At 57.4% G+C, this 15,744-nt stretch overlaps 1 protein-coding gene across 1 annotated transcript; it reads left to right on the forward strand.

Annotated features, from left to right (window-relative positions):
- The first annotated feature begins 2,045 nt into the window (after positions 1-2,045).
- On the forward strand, positions 2,046-2,960 carry LOC111148790 (iodothyronine deiodinase 3). The gene has a single exon (XM_022505603.1). The coding sequence runs from the start codon at positions 2,046-2,048 to the stop codon at positions 2,958-2,960; it is 915 nt and encodes a 304-aa protein (XP_022361311.1).
- The last annotated feature ends 12,784 nt before the right edge of the window (positions 2,961-15,744 follow it).

Here is a 15,744-nt window from a genome sequence, read left to right on the forward strand (position 1 = left end):
AGAAATCGCCAGACTGGGAGAAAGAGAAGGGGGGCTACATTCAAATGCCCCCCACCTTCCTCTCTGGGTCTTGACCTGCTGGAGCCACTGATCCAGCGGGAAACTTACCCGGCAAAGGGGCCCACTAGAGTCGCGAAAACTGGAGAGGAGGACCTCGGCCCAAGGCGGGGCGTCTACCCCCGCGCTCGCGGGGTCCCGCTGGCCCCCGGGTGGGGGCTCCTTGCCCGGCAGTTGACTTCTCCAGCCTCGTTCCCTCACCGTCGCCCTCGCCAACATCGCCGCCGCCACCGGGAGCGATTCGCCCTCGCCCTATCCAGCCAGCGAGCGAGCTCCCACCTCGGCCACCGGCGCCAGAGCTGTCTCTGTCCCGGGAAGAAGTTAGGAGCTGGTCCCCGAGGCGCGCAGCGCACGGGACGCAGGCGGCGGTGGCCCCGGAATTCGGCCACCGCCGCCCCAGAGAAGTCCCGGCGACTGCGAGGGCGTACCGGGAGGCTCCATTCCCCAGACCCGGTACAAATCGCTTGCGACAGGGCCCGGGCCTCGCCCCGGAGGGCAAGGCGGACCAAGGCGAAGCGGGGCTTGCTCCCAGCTTCGGGGACCCCAGGTCAGGGCACTTCCCCGCCCCGCCGCCCCTGCGCACGAGTCGCCGGCCCAGCGCCGGACGCAGCGAGGAATCAGAAGGTCGCTGACTCGGCGGCCGGGCGGACGAGGGCCCCACGGAGTTGGGGAGTTGCCCCGCACCCCTAAAAGCCTCAACACACATTCTCGGTTGAAAGTACGCACTTTACGCGTCCGGGCGCCTCCGCGGTGAGTCGAGCTGCCGCGCTCGGGGTCGGCGAAGGTGGCTCAGCTCGGGCGCTCCAGTCTCGACGTTCCCGGGGCAGAGAGCAACGTCCGGGGACGCACGGGACGGGTGCGCCCGGCGGCCGGGGCTGCGCCGGGCGAGGAGAGCGGCGAGAGGGGAGCGCTTCGGCGTTCAGGCAACAGCTACCCCTAGTGGGAGAGCCGCCGGGGCCGCCGCCGCCCCACGCCCGCTGCCCCGCGCCCCGCGCCCGCGGCGCCCCGCGCCCGAAGCGCTCCGGGACCGGCTGGGGCGCAGTCCCGGCGCTGCTTTCCCCAGCCCTCCCCGTCTCCGGCGCCGGGCGCTAAGCGGCCCTCGGGCCCTGCCCTCCGCACCTCCCCGCTGCGCCCCAGAGGCCGCTGACCCGAGAAGAGCGGCGCCGAGCCGGGACGAGATGGGACGGGGCGGGCGCGGCCGGGACGGCGCGCGGCGGCCCCGGGCAGCGGCGGGGGGCGCCGAGCGCGGTGTGCGTGGCGGGGCGGTGCGGGGGGCGGCCGTGTGCGAGGCGCGAGTGTGAGCGCGCGCGGGAGGCGAGCGGGCGGGCGGGCTCCGGGAGGCGAGCGGCGCCCGCGGGCGAACGGGGAAGGCGGCGGGGGCCCAAAGTTGCCTCCTCGCGGGTCCGCGTCCCCGGCGGGGCGGGAGCCGGGGCCGGCAGAGCGGCGGCCGCGGACCCGGGCTCCCGCGGCACCTGGGCAGCGGCCCCGCACGAGCAGCAGCGGCGGGGGCGGCGTTGGCGGCGGCGCGCGGGAAGCGAACCGGAGCTCCGGCGCGGCGCGGCGGCCGCCGGGGAGCTCCGCTCAGGTGCGCGGCGAGAGGGGCGCGGGCCGGAGGCGGGCCTCCAGGACCGAGGCCGCGCGCAGCGCTTGCGCCAGCCGGAGCGGGAGGATCTCCCCGGCGGACGCCTGGGTCCCTGGTCCAGCTCCCCGTCCCGGGTGGCAGCAGCGACCCGGGTCCCCCGCCCCCGAGAGCGCGCTTCGGGGGCCCGGCCCCGCCCCCGCCGGCCCCTAGCTGGGCCGCTCCGCGCCCCCCCTCCTCCCGGCCGCCTGCGCCCGCCCTCGGCCCTAGATTTCTAAGGCATTGGCCACGCCGCTGGGTGATCCCTCCGGGCTCAAGTTGCAAGGGGGCGGGCCCGGGCCGGAGGTGGAGTCTCCCGCCAATTGAAGCCTCGGCTATAAATCGAGCTCCCCGTACAGCCAAAGCCCAGATGCCGCGCCAGGCCACCCCGAGGCTGGTGGTGGGTGAAGGTAGCGGGTCCCAGGGGGCTTCGGGGGCTGCAGCCACCATGCTCCGCTCCCTGCTGCTTCACTCCTTGAGGCTCTGCGCCCAGACGGCCTCGTGCCTCGTGCTCTTCCCGCGCTTCCTCGGCACGGCCTTCATGCTCTGGCTCCTGGACTTCCTGTGCATCCGCAAGCATTTCCTGGGCCGCCGCCGCCGGGGTCAGCCCGAACCTGCCGTGGAGCTCGACAGTGACGGCGAGGAGGTGCCCCCCGACGACCCGCCTGTCTGCGTGTCCGATGACAACCGCCTGTGCACCCTGGCATCGCTGAAGGCCGTTTGGCACGGCCAGAAGTTGGATTTCTTCAAGCAGGCGTATGAGGGCGGTCCAGCGCCCAACTCCGAGGTGGTCCTGCCCCACGGCTTCCAGAACCAGCACATCCTTGACTACGCGAGAGGGAACCGCCCGCTGGTTCTCAATTTCGGCAGCTGCACCTGACCACCGTTCATGGCGCGCATGAGCGCCTTCCACCGCCTGGTCACCAAATACCAGCGCGACGTCGACTTCCTCATCATCTACATCGAGGAGGCCCACCCCTCGGATGGCTGGGTCACCACGGACTCCCCCTACAGTATCCCGCAGCACCGAAGCCTGGAGGACCGGGTCAGCGCCGCCCAAGTATTGCAGCAAGGGGCGCCCAGCTGCTCCCTTGTCCTGGACACCATGGCCAACTCCAGCAGCTCGGCCTATGGGGCCTACTTCGAGCGCCTCTACGTAATCCAGAATGGCACCATTATGTACCAGGGTGGCCGCGGCCCGGACGGCTACCAGGTGTCTGAGCTGCGCACCTGGCTGGAGCGCTATGAGGAGCAGCTGCACGGTGCTCAGCCCCGCCGAGTGTAAACAACCATGGGCCAGTTGGCTGAACTTGGCAGGCCATGCCTTCGAGCCTTCGAAGCCCACGTGCAAATGCCCCCCAAACAAGTCGGGTGTGCAGAGGGCCCCATGACACAGATGTGCTGAGCCAGGGATCGCCGGCTGGGTCTGCGCCCCCAGCCAAGGCGCCTGAAAATTCTCCCTCGCCTCCCCGGACTCTGATGCTGTGACTGTCCCTCACCTGCACCTGCCTGGCTGGCTCGAAATCCCCCTTCTGAGTGTGGATGCCACCTTTGCCTGGGTCCTCCCCTCCCCCACTCGTCCCCGCGGAGGCCCCTGCCTCTCACACCCCCTCCCCAGAGAGAAGAGCCACTGTGCCTTCAGCCAGGTGCAGCAGCCCTCGCGGAGAGTCTCTGGCCGGCGGTCAGTGCCTGCTGCTCGCCCTAGGTGCCTGGCACCCACACCTGTCATTGGCAGGGAGGGGGCGCTCTGCTGCTTTTGTGTCTATTTCTTGTCCCTGAGTTGGGAATGGGGGCCTGGGGTGGGGAAGGGTGGCCAGGGTTCCCCCCCTTATTTTGGGTGCTCAGGAGCCCCACTGCTGATGACGAGCTGTCTCTAACTGGTCTTGACCACGAGCTGGTTCTGAATTGCAGAGGGCTCGCAGCAGCGCCTGAAACGAGGGAGGGAAAGTATTCTGGGCTTCCGGGAGGAAAGCGCCACACAGGGGGTCAAAGAGGGGGGCTGGGGGTACTGTTCGGGGCCAGAGGAAGCCGGCTTGAGAGGCACTGGCGAGGTTCGCAGCGCCCCAGGGAGAAGGAAGAGGCTGGGACTCCTGGGAAACGGGGTGTGGGTGGAGGAGTCCGAGGGAAGAGAGAGAAGGGGAGCGCATGGAGACCCCGAGTGAGGGGTCTCCTGGGTAGAGCTGCCGGCTCTGGGGCCAGGAAGTGGGAGGCCCCTGATTCGAAGGCCATTTTTGAGTGTTTTGCTGGAAATACTCTCTGTATATAAACTTCTTTTACGCTACAATAATAAAAGCTTGAAGTAAACTGCTTTCGCGTTGCCTTTGGTCCCCCTTTTTTTTTTTTCTTTCCTCTGAATAGCGGCAGGAATTAAACACAAATCTCTCCCTCGCGTCCCCATAGTGACCCTGGGGGGAAGGGTGGCTGGAAGGAGCCGGCGCTGGCAGGGGCGCGGGAGGGCAAGGAATATGTAAAGGGGACGATGCGGGTACCCAGGAGTGTACACATGCACTCGCACACCCACGGTGGAGTATGTGGGGTCGGCAGAGAAACCGACAAACCGAGCCGGGAGGGGTCCTGGAAGGAGGCGGGAGAGGCGAGGGGTCCTTACTTGCCGCCGCGCCCACTTGCGCTAACGCGCAACCACAGCTGCCCCTGCAGCCGCGCGACTAACTTCTCCGACCGTCCCATGGGGTGGGGGAGGGGCGGCGTGGAGGATGAGGGGGCTACGGACACTCCAGGACTGCGCTCCCGACCACCGCCGGCGCCTCCGCACACCTGGCACCTCCCTGGCCCCCTTCCCGCACCTGGCTCCTCCCTCGCCGCGTTCCCGCACCCCGCTCCTCCCTTAGTCCCCTTCCCGCACCTGCAGAATCGTCTCTCCCTCCCCTGCAATCCCCGCCTGCCTGCGGGGGTCCGCGGGAGGTGCGACTAGCGAAGCGCACGATGGCGGAGGGAGGGGAGACGGGGAAGGGCTGGAGGGCAGCGCCACCACTCCAGCAGCAACACCTCCTGCGGGGCGGGGGCGGAGCGGAGTGAGCCCCCTGCCCGGGACGCCCCTCCTCCTGCGCCTCCTTCGCTACCCCAAGTTCGAGCCAGACCTCGCCACCACCACCCGCGACGCGCTCGGTACTGGGAAGTGGAGAAAGGGAGCGAGATGGAGGAGAGGACCGAGACCGGAAAGAGGGGGACGCCTGTGGCCGGGACGGGGGCTGGTGGGCAGGGGGCCGTGGCGTTTGGCACCGCTCTGTGTCCGCAGTTCGGTCCCGGCGCTCCCGCGCAATCCCGGCCCTCACTGGGTCCCCCGCTGCTCCCTGGGGGAGGGCGAAGCTGCCAGCACGGGATTAGCGCGGCCGCCACCCCCCTCTGCTAGAGACACCGGGAGCGGAACAGTGGGGGGCGGGGGTGCAGGAGAAAGGGCTGAGGCGGGAGTCTGCAGGTCGCCAGTGGGGCAAGTGGGGCAGCCCAACTGCTCCCGCCCGGGAACCCAGGACCGTCCGGGTCTCGGGATGGAAGGAGAGAGTGCTAGTGACCGCCTGGGTGTGAGCAGCGCGCATGTGAGAGGGGGTTCTGCAGGGGTGAGGGGGGATGCAGCAGGAGGGTGAAGAGAGGCCCCTGCTCCACCAACGCCGCCTCCAATTCCGCGCCCAGCCCCCACGCTGCTCCTCTGTGAAAAGTTTTTGGAACTGACACCCTGAGCTGGGATTTTTTTTTTTTTTTTTTTTGCTTTAAAAGTATTTAAATTTAAAAAAAAAAACTTTTAAGAAAAAATTGGCACAGATGGTATTTCTGCATCTCCTCCCCTCCCCCTCCCCCACCCCAAAACCCCCAGGAAGAATCCTGAACCAGCCGTAGGGACGCGGCTGGGCGCCGGGGAGGGCCTGCCCTGAGCTCCGGCAGGCGCTGCAGGCGCTGGCCGGGGCGGGGATTTGGTGGCCCGGAGGCAGCGGAGGGCGGCCCGGGAGCACCCGCAGCCGCCACCGGGCCCCACAGCCTGCTGCGGCCGCTCCTCGTCCGGGCCCGCCTTTTGGGGGTCTTGCTGGACGCGCTGTGCGACCTCCCTTCCCTGCGGAGCCTGCTACCCGCCTGCGCACCCGGCCCGGTCTGGCTTCCTGGACCGAAACTCGGAGCACTGGACGCTCAGACCCGCGGGAGCTCCTGCCACTGCCCAGGCGGCCGGCTGGCTCCCCGCTCCGGGGGGTTCCAGCACACACACACATACCCCAAACACACACACACACATACCCCAAACACACACACACACACACTTTTCTTCTTTCTCTTCTCCCTCCCACTCTCCCTTCGTCCCCTTCATCTTCCCCTTTCTCTCTTCCTTTTCCCTCGTGTCTTCCTTTCCTTTCTTTTCTTCTCTCTCTTCCTTTAAAAGCTCTCCTTCTTACAAAAATAGTGCGTGCTCATCGAGGAAAACTCAGAAGAGTTAGGAGAAAATAAAACCAACCCAAGGTAACCTCAGGGTGTGAGCACTTTCAAACATGCCTCTCCCTATCGCCCCCCCCCACATTTGTAAATATATATTTTAATAACAAGAGCGGGATTATTGTAGCCTGACATTAATTTTTGACTCCTGGTACCCTCTTTCCGTGTCAATAAATAAGTCTGGAATGAAACCACTGCCCCACCAGCGAAGGGACAGCCAGGGATGGCTCCAGGGGGCTTGGAGTGTGAGGCAGGTTTCATTATTATAAACAGAATCGCAGAGAGCAGCGGGTGCACGCAGCCCCCTGCCGCTTTACCCCACTGGAACATTCCTTGCAGGGGAAATCGCTCGGTCAAAACACATGCACACCTTGAAAGATGTCTGGTTTGCCAGATCTTGTATAACTGCCTTCCAGAAATTCTACTTGATTTTATTATTTTGTGTTTTCCCCGTGCTGTCTCTTCTTTATTTTTAAGTGAAAAATATGAAGCTAATACATAAGTCCATTCTCGGTAGTAAATTTTAAATACAGAAGAAGGGAGATGAGAAAGAATAAGCTTCACTTAGAGCAGGATTTTTCAAACTGAAACAGATTTTTCAAACTGATTTCAGGACCCAGCAGGGGGTCCTGAAATCAACTTAGCAAATCCAGGGAAGCATATTGTAAGAACTGAGATAGGGGAATACAATGTAACCACCAGCATACCTTTCACCTAGGCTGATAGGCTTTCCTGAAACTTCTGTTTCAGGGGTGTGTGTGTGTGTGTGTGTGTGTGTGTGTGTGTGTGTATGTACAAGGTGGCTGATGTGAAATGTATTTCTCCCTGAAGGAGGGATCAGAAATGTTGGGAAACGTTGAAAGCCAATGCTTCAAAGTTCCCATTCATCAGGGATAGCCCCTGTGAACTGTTGGGTGTTTCCTTCCAGACTCTCCTTCGCCTACTGACAATGGTATATGAGTACATTCCCAGATATAGGTTCCATAATCAGGATCACGATGCACAGTGCTTGATGGCCGCCCCCGCCACCCCCACACACCTTTCTCCTGCCAGTCCCTATCCGGCACCCTTTACCCATCCATACATCAGGTCCAAGCAGCTCCGTGCCTGCAGGGTAACTTGGGCCAGACCCGTGGGAGGCCTGTGCCCCTGCCCCCGCCTCAGGAGACACTCTGCCCTCAAGGAAGGCTGAATCAAAGGGGATGAGAGGCTGAGACAGACATTGTTCTTACTGGGTTTTGGGTTTTGGTTTTTTTTTTTTAGATTTATTTATTTAAGAGTGAGAGAGAACATGGTAGGGGGAGGGCAGAGGGAGAGGGACAGAGAATCTTAAGCAGGCTGCGCACTGAGCATGGAGCCCTGTGGGAGAAGGGGGCTCGATCTCACAACCCTGAGATCGTACCCTGAGGTGAAAGCAAGAGTCAGATGCTTAACTGACTGAGCCGCCCAGACGCCCCCATTGTTCCTGCATTACCATCACCATCATCCCCATCATTAGTGTTTTTTAGGTCCACAGTCAGCTCAGCAACATGGTTCAGGGACAGGGAGGAGGGGCATTAGAAGAGTTCATAAAGAGGGTCTCATTTGCCCCTTGAAGCCACAAGTGTCTCATCTCCAAAGACAGAGGGAGGGACATCCTTGGTGCAAAGAGGCCAAGAAGGGCAAGTTGCGTTCAGAGAGCAGGAAGCCACCCATGTGGCTTTAAAGCAGAGGGGGTCGTGGTGGAGGAGGAGGGCCAGTGAGGAGGGTTGGGGCCACCAGGGGAGCCTAGGCCACAGCTTGGGGTCTCTGCTGAGCCTTAGGAATGGGAACCTCAGACAAGAAAGCAGGGAAGTCAGAGGGAGAGGGGAAGGAGCAGCAGACGCATGGGGTTGGGGATAGGTGGGCCTGCCGTCCATCCACCACTGACAGAGGGTCCAGGTGCACCTGCGGGAGTCAGGCTGCCATCTGCCTTTGACCCAGCAACTGTTCTCTAGGCATCTACCTGCAGAAGGTGGTCAGACTATTGGGCACAGAGGGAGGGAGGTACCAGGTGACCATGGCCTCTCCCTCATGCCGTGCAGACACCCCTCTGCAGAGAAGTGATGTCCCAAACCACGGGGCGACCCACACGTGGGATAGTGAGAAGTGATATCTGAATGCTTGTTTGAGGGGCCAGGCCCTGGGCAGAGGGCTGTATCACGATTGTTCAATTCGGTCCCCCTAACAACCCTCTTAGATAAGTACAATTATTAGCCTCATTTCACTGATACACAAAGTGAGGCTTGGCATGGTCAGAGATGGCTGGGCCAAGGTGTTTCGGGCTGAATTGGGTCCTTCCCAAAATCTGAATGTTGAAGTCCCTAGTACCTCCGAATGTGACCTTATTTGGAGATCCGATCTTTAAAGAGCTTGAGTTAGGATGAGGTCATTGGGGCGGGCCTTGATCCAGTATGACTGGTGTCCTTAAAAGAAGAGGAGATGGGGACCCAGACACACAGAGGGACGGCCATGTGAGGACACAGGGAGAAGGCGGCTGACTACATGCCAAAGAGAGAGGCCTCAGGAGAACCTCGGCCCACCGACACCTGCGTCTCAGATCTGCAGCCTCCAGACGTGTGAGAACTATTCTGTTGTTTCAGGGTGTGCAATAATTTGTCACAGTAACCTTGGCAAACCGATACAGGCCACGGACGAGACAATGGCATTGACCACAGGCCCCTCTCACCCCAGTGCTGGGGGGTTAACACCAGACTGCCCTGCCTCCCGCGAGGGGCCAAAAAGAGTCCGAGCACTAGAGATCTCCCCAACCCAGACCCATCCCTCCCTCTGTAGTTACATGAAAATGCAGCTTACAGGACAGCGGGTCTGAACTGGGCACTGAGTGTGTGTGTGCTCTTTTTTAAATATCTGCAAAGACACACACACAGGCAGCTCTAGAAAAATCTACCCCGAGGAATTCACAGTAGCTGTCTCTGTGTGGGTGGGATTATGAGTGTTTTCTTACTTTCTTCTTGTTGCTTGTCTGTAGCCTGTGATTTTTCTGTAGTGAATGTGTATTGCTCTTATGACAGAAAAAAATAAAACTAAAAACGGCAAAAACAGTGGCTGTGGCAAGTAGAAACCTGGAGGTGGGGAGGCCAGAGCAGACAGAGGACCTGGCTGGAGGTGGTGAGCTCAGGGGCAGGTTCGGGGGTGGGTGGTGGGAGTGTTGGGGGGGCAGGGCTGGCACGAGAGACACTTGGGAGTGGGAAAAAGAGGAGTAAGGTTGCTGAAAAAAAAAAAACAAGATACCCGATTATATTTGAATTTTAGGTAAGCAACAAAATTTTTAGTATAAGTATGCCCCAAATATTGCATGGGATATACTTATACTTTTAAAAGTTTTTTTTTTTTAATTCATTGTTAAATTGAAATTCAAATTTAATTGGACATTTTGGGTTGTTTCTTTGTTTTAAATTTGATCATCCTAAGCTTGGATGGGGGGCAAAGGAGAACAATAGTACAATCTCTCTGAGGCTCTGTTAGTGAGAACCTCAGAGGTCAAAGGGCCTCAAAGCATGGGATAGATAAACCCAAAACTTCTGGGACTCTCTCCCTCTTCCCCTCTGGCCAGACAGAGGCCCCCAACTCTCCTGAGACTGTGTCTGGTGACCCAGAGCCAAGGAGGAATAACCACCAGCCCCGCCAGCTGATGATTTGTAGGGCCCAAAGCAAAATAAAAACGCAGGGCCCCTTGTTCAAGAATAGGGGAAAGCACCATTAAAGGCATAAAATATGCAGCTTCTTCCTTTCTTTCATGGTACCTCAACTTGTTTCATTCCTATTTAATAGCATTATAAATAAAGAAAAATTAACATCTTCAATTATGTATTAGTCTGGGTCCTCTAGAGAAACAGAGCCAGCAGGATAGAGAGATTTACTTTAAGGAATGGGTTCACATGATGATGGAGGCTGAGAAGCCTAGGATTTGCAGTTGGTAAGTCAGAGACCCAAGAGAACCATTAACGTAAGTTTTAGTCCAAGTGCAAAGGCCTGAGACCCGGGAGTGCCAGCAGTGGAGGCTCCAGTCCGGGTCTGAGTCTGAAGGCAGAAGACCAATGGCCCAGCCCCAAGGCAGTCAGATGGAGGGGGCAGCACCTTTTGTTCCATCCAGGCCCTCAACTAATCAGATGAGGCCCACCCACATCGGGCAGGATGGTCAACTTCATGCAGTCTATTGTTCATCTCCTCTCGAAACACCCTCACAGACACACCCAGAATAATGTTTGACCAAATATCTGAGCACCCCATGGCCTAGTCAAGCTGACGCAGAAAATTAGCCCCCACAGATAGGCAGCACAGAGGTTACCCTTCCCTTCTCCAGCTTCAGATGCAAGTGAAAGAGCCTTGAAGTCACACGTGGAACCACCGACATTACAACTTTGCCTTTCACGCATGTCCCTGCCCATGCATTTCATCCTCTCCAGAAAAGGGCAGATGCTACATGGAGTTGGCTCGCCTGTTTTTAGCTGCCTTCTTGGTGCGGGCACACTTTGCCCACATTCTCGGCCATCAGTTGACCGATAAGAAAGGACACAGGGCAAGAAAAGGAGCCACGGGGAGCCCAATCTTTCGCTTTCCATGGTGCCATCCCTCTGGGGCCCTGTGGCTCCCACCTTCCAACACACATGCACCTTGACTTGCTCTGGGTGTCACAGAGCTGGCATGTGCTGTGGGGTCACTGACCTCCATGCTCCTGGGGCGTTGCAAATGAGGAACAGCAGAGAACAGGGACATACATGCCCCCCTCCCCGCTCCGCTCAAGCACATCCTCCAGGGTCCCATCCAGCCGCACTTACAAAACACAACGCAAAGACAAAAATTATTTGGAATTTCAAGACAGTGACAGCAGAGCATTCAATCAAGTGCAGGGTCCTTCAAGGGAGGGGCCCAGGTTGCTTGCCTAGGAAGCCTCCCCGACCAGCGGTCCAGACTTGCACAGAGCCTGCTCGCTCACACGCGAGTCTGGGGAGCGGGGGCAGCTCCTTCTGTGGGCAGAGGGGCCACGCTACGGTGCTCCCTGTTCTCCTGGGAGGAGACTGAATCTCTGTGTTAGCCAATGTCCCCAGGATACGTGCCTTCCGCCTCCAAAGCCATGCCTTTGGCTCTCCCCACTGCACTTGGTTGCTTATAGGATGCCCGACCCCTTGCTGACCATTCGCGCGCCTCGGCTGGGGGCTGTGAAGATGGCAGGTGGATGCTCACCATCTTGGTGCCCAGACTCGGATGACTCAGGCAGCCTGTGGCCAGAGGCAGAGTCAGGGGATAGAGCGATGGCTAGAGGAAGGTGCTGGGAAGAGCAGGGTACACATGTAAAGGCCAAGAAATGGCCCAGCGCAGCGTTCAGCCAGAGACACAGTGCAGGTGTGTGTTAGTGTGCGAGAGAGTGTGTGAGCACGTATGAGACGTATACACCTTCACACTCCAGACCCTCACTGGGCCGCCAGTACCCCCCAGGACTGTACGAAGCACCGGGGAGAACTAGTCCTATCCTAACATCGTGACTGAGCTGGTCAGAGAGACAGAAACTAACAAGGCAGGAAGCCCGGGATTTGGGTAACCCAGAGAGGGCTTCCTGGAGGAGGTGTATCAAGAAGGATTAGAAGCTCAGGTGGGAAGAGCCTCAGGGGTGGAAAGAATTACGTGTGTGGAGCCTTGGCAGCGAAAACATCCTGGCAGGTTTGGGCAACGGCAGTCAAGTCCATGGGGCCCCAGAGGGGGCAGGCGGGGATGAAAGGTGAGGCTAGAAGGCCGTGTGTGGATCTGGCGTTTTACCTTGAAGGCTCTGGGGAGAGGCAGGAACGTGCCTAGGAGCAGCGAGGGTGAGGGTCAAGCCTCTGTCTAGGGTAGCTGTCCCTACTTGTGGCCGGAGCACCTGGAGAAAGATACTGGTCTCCAGTCCTGTCCCAGCCACAACCCTGCCCTTCCCAGCCCGAGCCTCTTCGCCTCGCCTCCACCCCTACCCTTGGGATGGCTGGACCCCATCACACTGCTCTGGGGCTCCCTGAGCTCCCCAAATCCCCATGACCACTTTCTCAGCGTAAGCACTCAAGCGCTCTCCAATCCACTGACCACCTGTGTTTGCCGTTTGCACAGCAGTCTGCTGCGGGGACCCATCCTCCTCCACCGACACTGCAGAACAGGAAACCACAAAGGACCTCCTTATGCACTGGGTTCCAGGGAAGTTTCGCCTCCGGAAAAGTTCTGTTTGGGTGCAAGAGTTGGCATGCTTTTGTTCTTCCCAGATTTGTCTGTAAACCCAGCAGGACTCCACACAAAACCCCAAGAGGGTCCTAGAGTTTACCCCAGCATCCACATGAAAGAGAAGGACCAGGATTGGCCAGAGAATTTTTGGAGAAGAAAGAATTGGAGGACACATTGAGCATCCATTCATTCCTTTGACAAATATTTATTCCAGATCATAAATGAGCCAGCCATGATTCCACTCCCCAGGAAGAGAATCAATAAAGTTCTGCCCAAACAGAGTACACACTCAGGTTGGGGGACAACAATCAGAAACAGATAAGCTTTGGGTGGTAAGAGTCGACAAATCAATTTTGAATCCTAAAAAATGCTGCGAGGAAAAATAAGGTCAGTGCTTCCCTCATGCATAGGGTCACCCCAACACCTAATGGCTTAAACAATAGCATTCCCATCATGCTCATGGGTCTGGAGGCTGAGTGGGCTCTGCTCCGCGGTCTTACCCAGGGTCTTTCAGACCACTGCAGCCAGATGGGAGGTGGGCTGGGGCAAATCAAAAGCTTCCTTACTCTTATTTCTGGTGACAGTGGCCAGCTGCCAGCTGAGGACTTCCCAGAACTGTGACTAAGATGCCTACCTGGGGTCCTCCCCTGTCACCTGGGTTTCATCTTATCAGGCAACTGGGATCCAAAGGCACACATCCCAAGAGAGTAAGGCAGAACTGCGTGGCCCTGTTACAACTTATGAAGTTACATGGCATCACTCTGCAAACTCTGTTTGTCCAGGTAGTCACAGAAAACTGTCTGCCTGCTGGAGGGGAAGGGACCCAGCATCCCACCATGCAATGGAAAATGTGCCAAAGTCACACCGCGGGAGTGGGCTAAGTCATCCTGTCTTTGGGAAAAATCGCAGCCAGGGTAAGGGAATAGAGTCATTTACAAAGTAATAGTCAAAAAGCCAGGGAACAACCCAGGATAGACAAACAGACCCCAGAACAGAGCAGAGAGCCCAGGGAAAAGCTCATGCCCGTGTCTGGACACCAGAGATAATGAAGGGGTGTCAGTGATCAGGGGGCTGTAAGCACCAGTGGGGAGGAAATTACATTGTATCCCTGTCATTCACACACACACACACACAGAGAGAGAGAGAGAGAGAGAGAGGTAAATTGCCAGTGGGATAAAGACTTGAAGTGAAATGCAAACTGTTACAGCTTTAGAAGACTAGTAAAAAAGTATCTCTGTCCCATATTGAGATAGCACTTCACGCCCATTAAGATGGCTACTGTGAAAAAAAAAAAAAAAAGCTGAAAGTAACAAGCGTTGGGTGTAAAGAGGGTGCAGAGAAATCAGAGCCCTCGTGCACTGTTGCTGGAATATCACGGTGCAGCCACGGTGGAAAACAGTATGGGGGTGCCACAAAAATCATGTAAAATGCGATCCACCAGCTCTACTTCTGGGCACATACTCAAAAGAACGAAAAGTGGGGTCTTAAATATGTATTTTCAGACCCATGTTCCTAGTAGCGCTATTCACAATAGCCAAAAGATAGAAGCCACCCAAGTGTCCACGGATGCATAAATGTGTAAATAAATGTGGTCAGTCCATATACGAAATATTATTCAGCCTTTAAAAAGGAGGACAATTCTGACACCTGCTCCACCACGGAGGAATCAGAGGACTTTATGCAAAGTGAGATAAGGAAGGCACAACAGAACAAATCCTGTGTGATTCCATTTGGATGCGATCTGGAGATGGCTCAGGTCCACTGAGATAGAAAGGGGAGCAGAGAGGTGGGGAGGGAGGGGGGATGCGGAGCTAGCGCTTAAGTGGGGACAGAGTTTTGGTTCAGGGAAATGAAAAAGTTCTGGAGGTGGATGGAGGTGATGGTTGCCCCACAGTATTTGCAGTGGTTAAGATGGTAAATTTTATATGTATCTTACCATAATTAAAATAGACATATTGTGTACACACATGCAATTTAAAAAAAAAGATTTCAATGTTCTTAGGTTGGGGAAACTTTCTTATTTAAAAAAGGAAAAAAGGGGCGCCTGGATGGCTCAGTGGGTTAAAGCCTCTGCCTTCGGCTCAGGTCATGATCCCAAGGTCCTGGGATCGAGCCCCGCATCAGGCTCTCTGCTCAGCGGGGAGCCTGCTTCCCTCTCTCTCTCTCTGCCTGCCTCTCTGCCTGCTTGTGATCTCTGCCTGTCAAATAAATAAATAAAATCTTTAAAAAAAACACATAAAGGAGATAATATAACTAGGGAGTCTGGGTGGCTCAGTCAGTTAAGCATCTGCCTTCAGGTCAGGTCATGATCCCAGGTCCTGGGATTGAGCCCCACATCGGGCTGCCCGCTCAGTGGGGATCCTGCTTCTCCTTCTCCTTCTACCTGCCTCTCCCACTACTTGTGCTCAATCTGTCAAATAAATAAATTAATTAAAATCTTTTTTAAAAAAAAGGAAAAATACTATATAACAAAATCAAAAATTTCTCTGTAAACAAAGATGCTTATTAACAGTTGAGACTTGCATCCTTGTGTCCACGCCTGCCCTTCTGGACCCATCGGCACGACTGTCCGGGCTCTCCATCCATGAGCTCTCTTCTCCCAGCTCTGTGGGCTGGGGCTGGCTGATGGCAGGCCAGGCAGGAGCCATGGGAGGTGGGAGGAGGCTGAGGGCAGGAGACTTCTCCTAGCCCCCCGAGGCAGGGTCGCTGTGGGTGGGCTGGGTGTCTAAGAGCCACCTCCTCTCAGGAACTCTGTCCACCAAGTAATTGCTCTCTCCTCACCCAAGGGTCTCAGGGCGGCCATGGCTCCAGGGTGGCCAGCCTGGGGTACCTTTCCACCCCTCCTTGTTCCTCTGCACCTTGGCAAGTTGCCCCCTGATTCATCTCTCCCCATACCCCCAAGTTGAGGCTGCTGATCATTTCCTACCAGCATCCAGGTTGCTGGGAAGCATGTTTGCTGCCGACAGAGGAGTGCAGACAATGAGCTTCTACATGCAGGGGAGACCGACAACCAGCAGGTGCCTGGAGTGAAAGGAGGACAGCAAGGAACATGGAAGCCACCGCCTTTGGGGGGGCAGCAGGGTGGCCCCAGTGAGGCTGATGACCTGAAACCCCAGACCCTCACAGGGTCACTTTACATGGCAAAAGGGACTCAGCAGATATGGTAAAGCTAAGGACCTTGAGTTGGGAATCAACCCTGGGGTATCCAAGGGGGACCCAATGTCATCATGAAGTCCTTATTAGCTGCAGGCAGGAGACACAGAAGAGGGAGAGGACGGCAGGTGCCATGCTCCTGGCCATGAGCAGGGAGGAAGGGGCCCGAGCCAAGAAACACAGGCAGGCTCCAGGAGCCAGAAAGAGAAAAATACAAAAGGATTCTCCCCCTGGAGCTTCCAGAAGGAGCATAGGAA

Source organism: Enhydra lutris, unplaced genomic scaffold, assembly GCF_002288905.1.
Source record: "Enhydra lutris kenyoni isolate GAN:26980312 unplaced genomic scaffold, ASM228890v2 scaffoldscaffold20, whole genome shotgun sequence".
In the NCBI taxonomy this organism is placed as follows: Eukaryota; Metazoa; Chordata; class Mammalia; order Carnivora; family Mustelidae; genus Enhydra; species Enhydra lutris.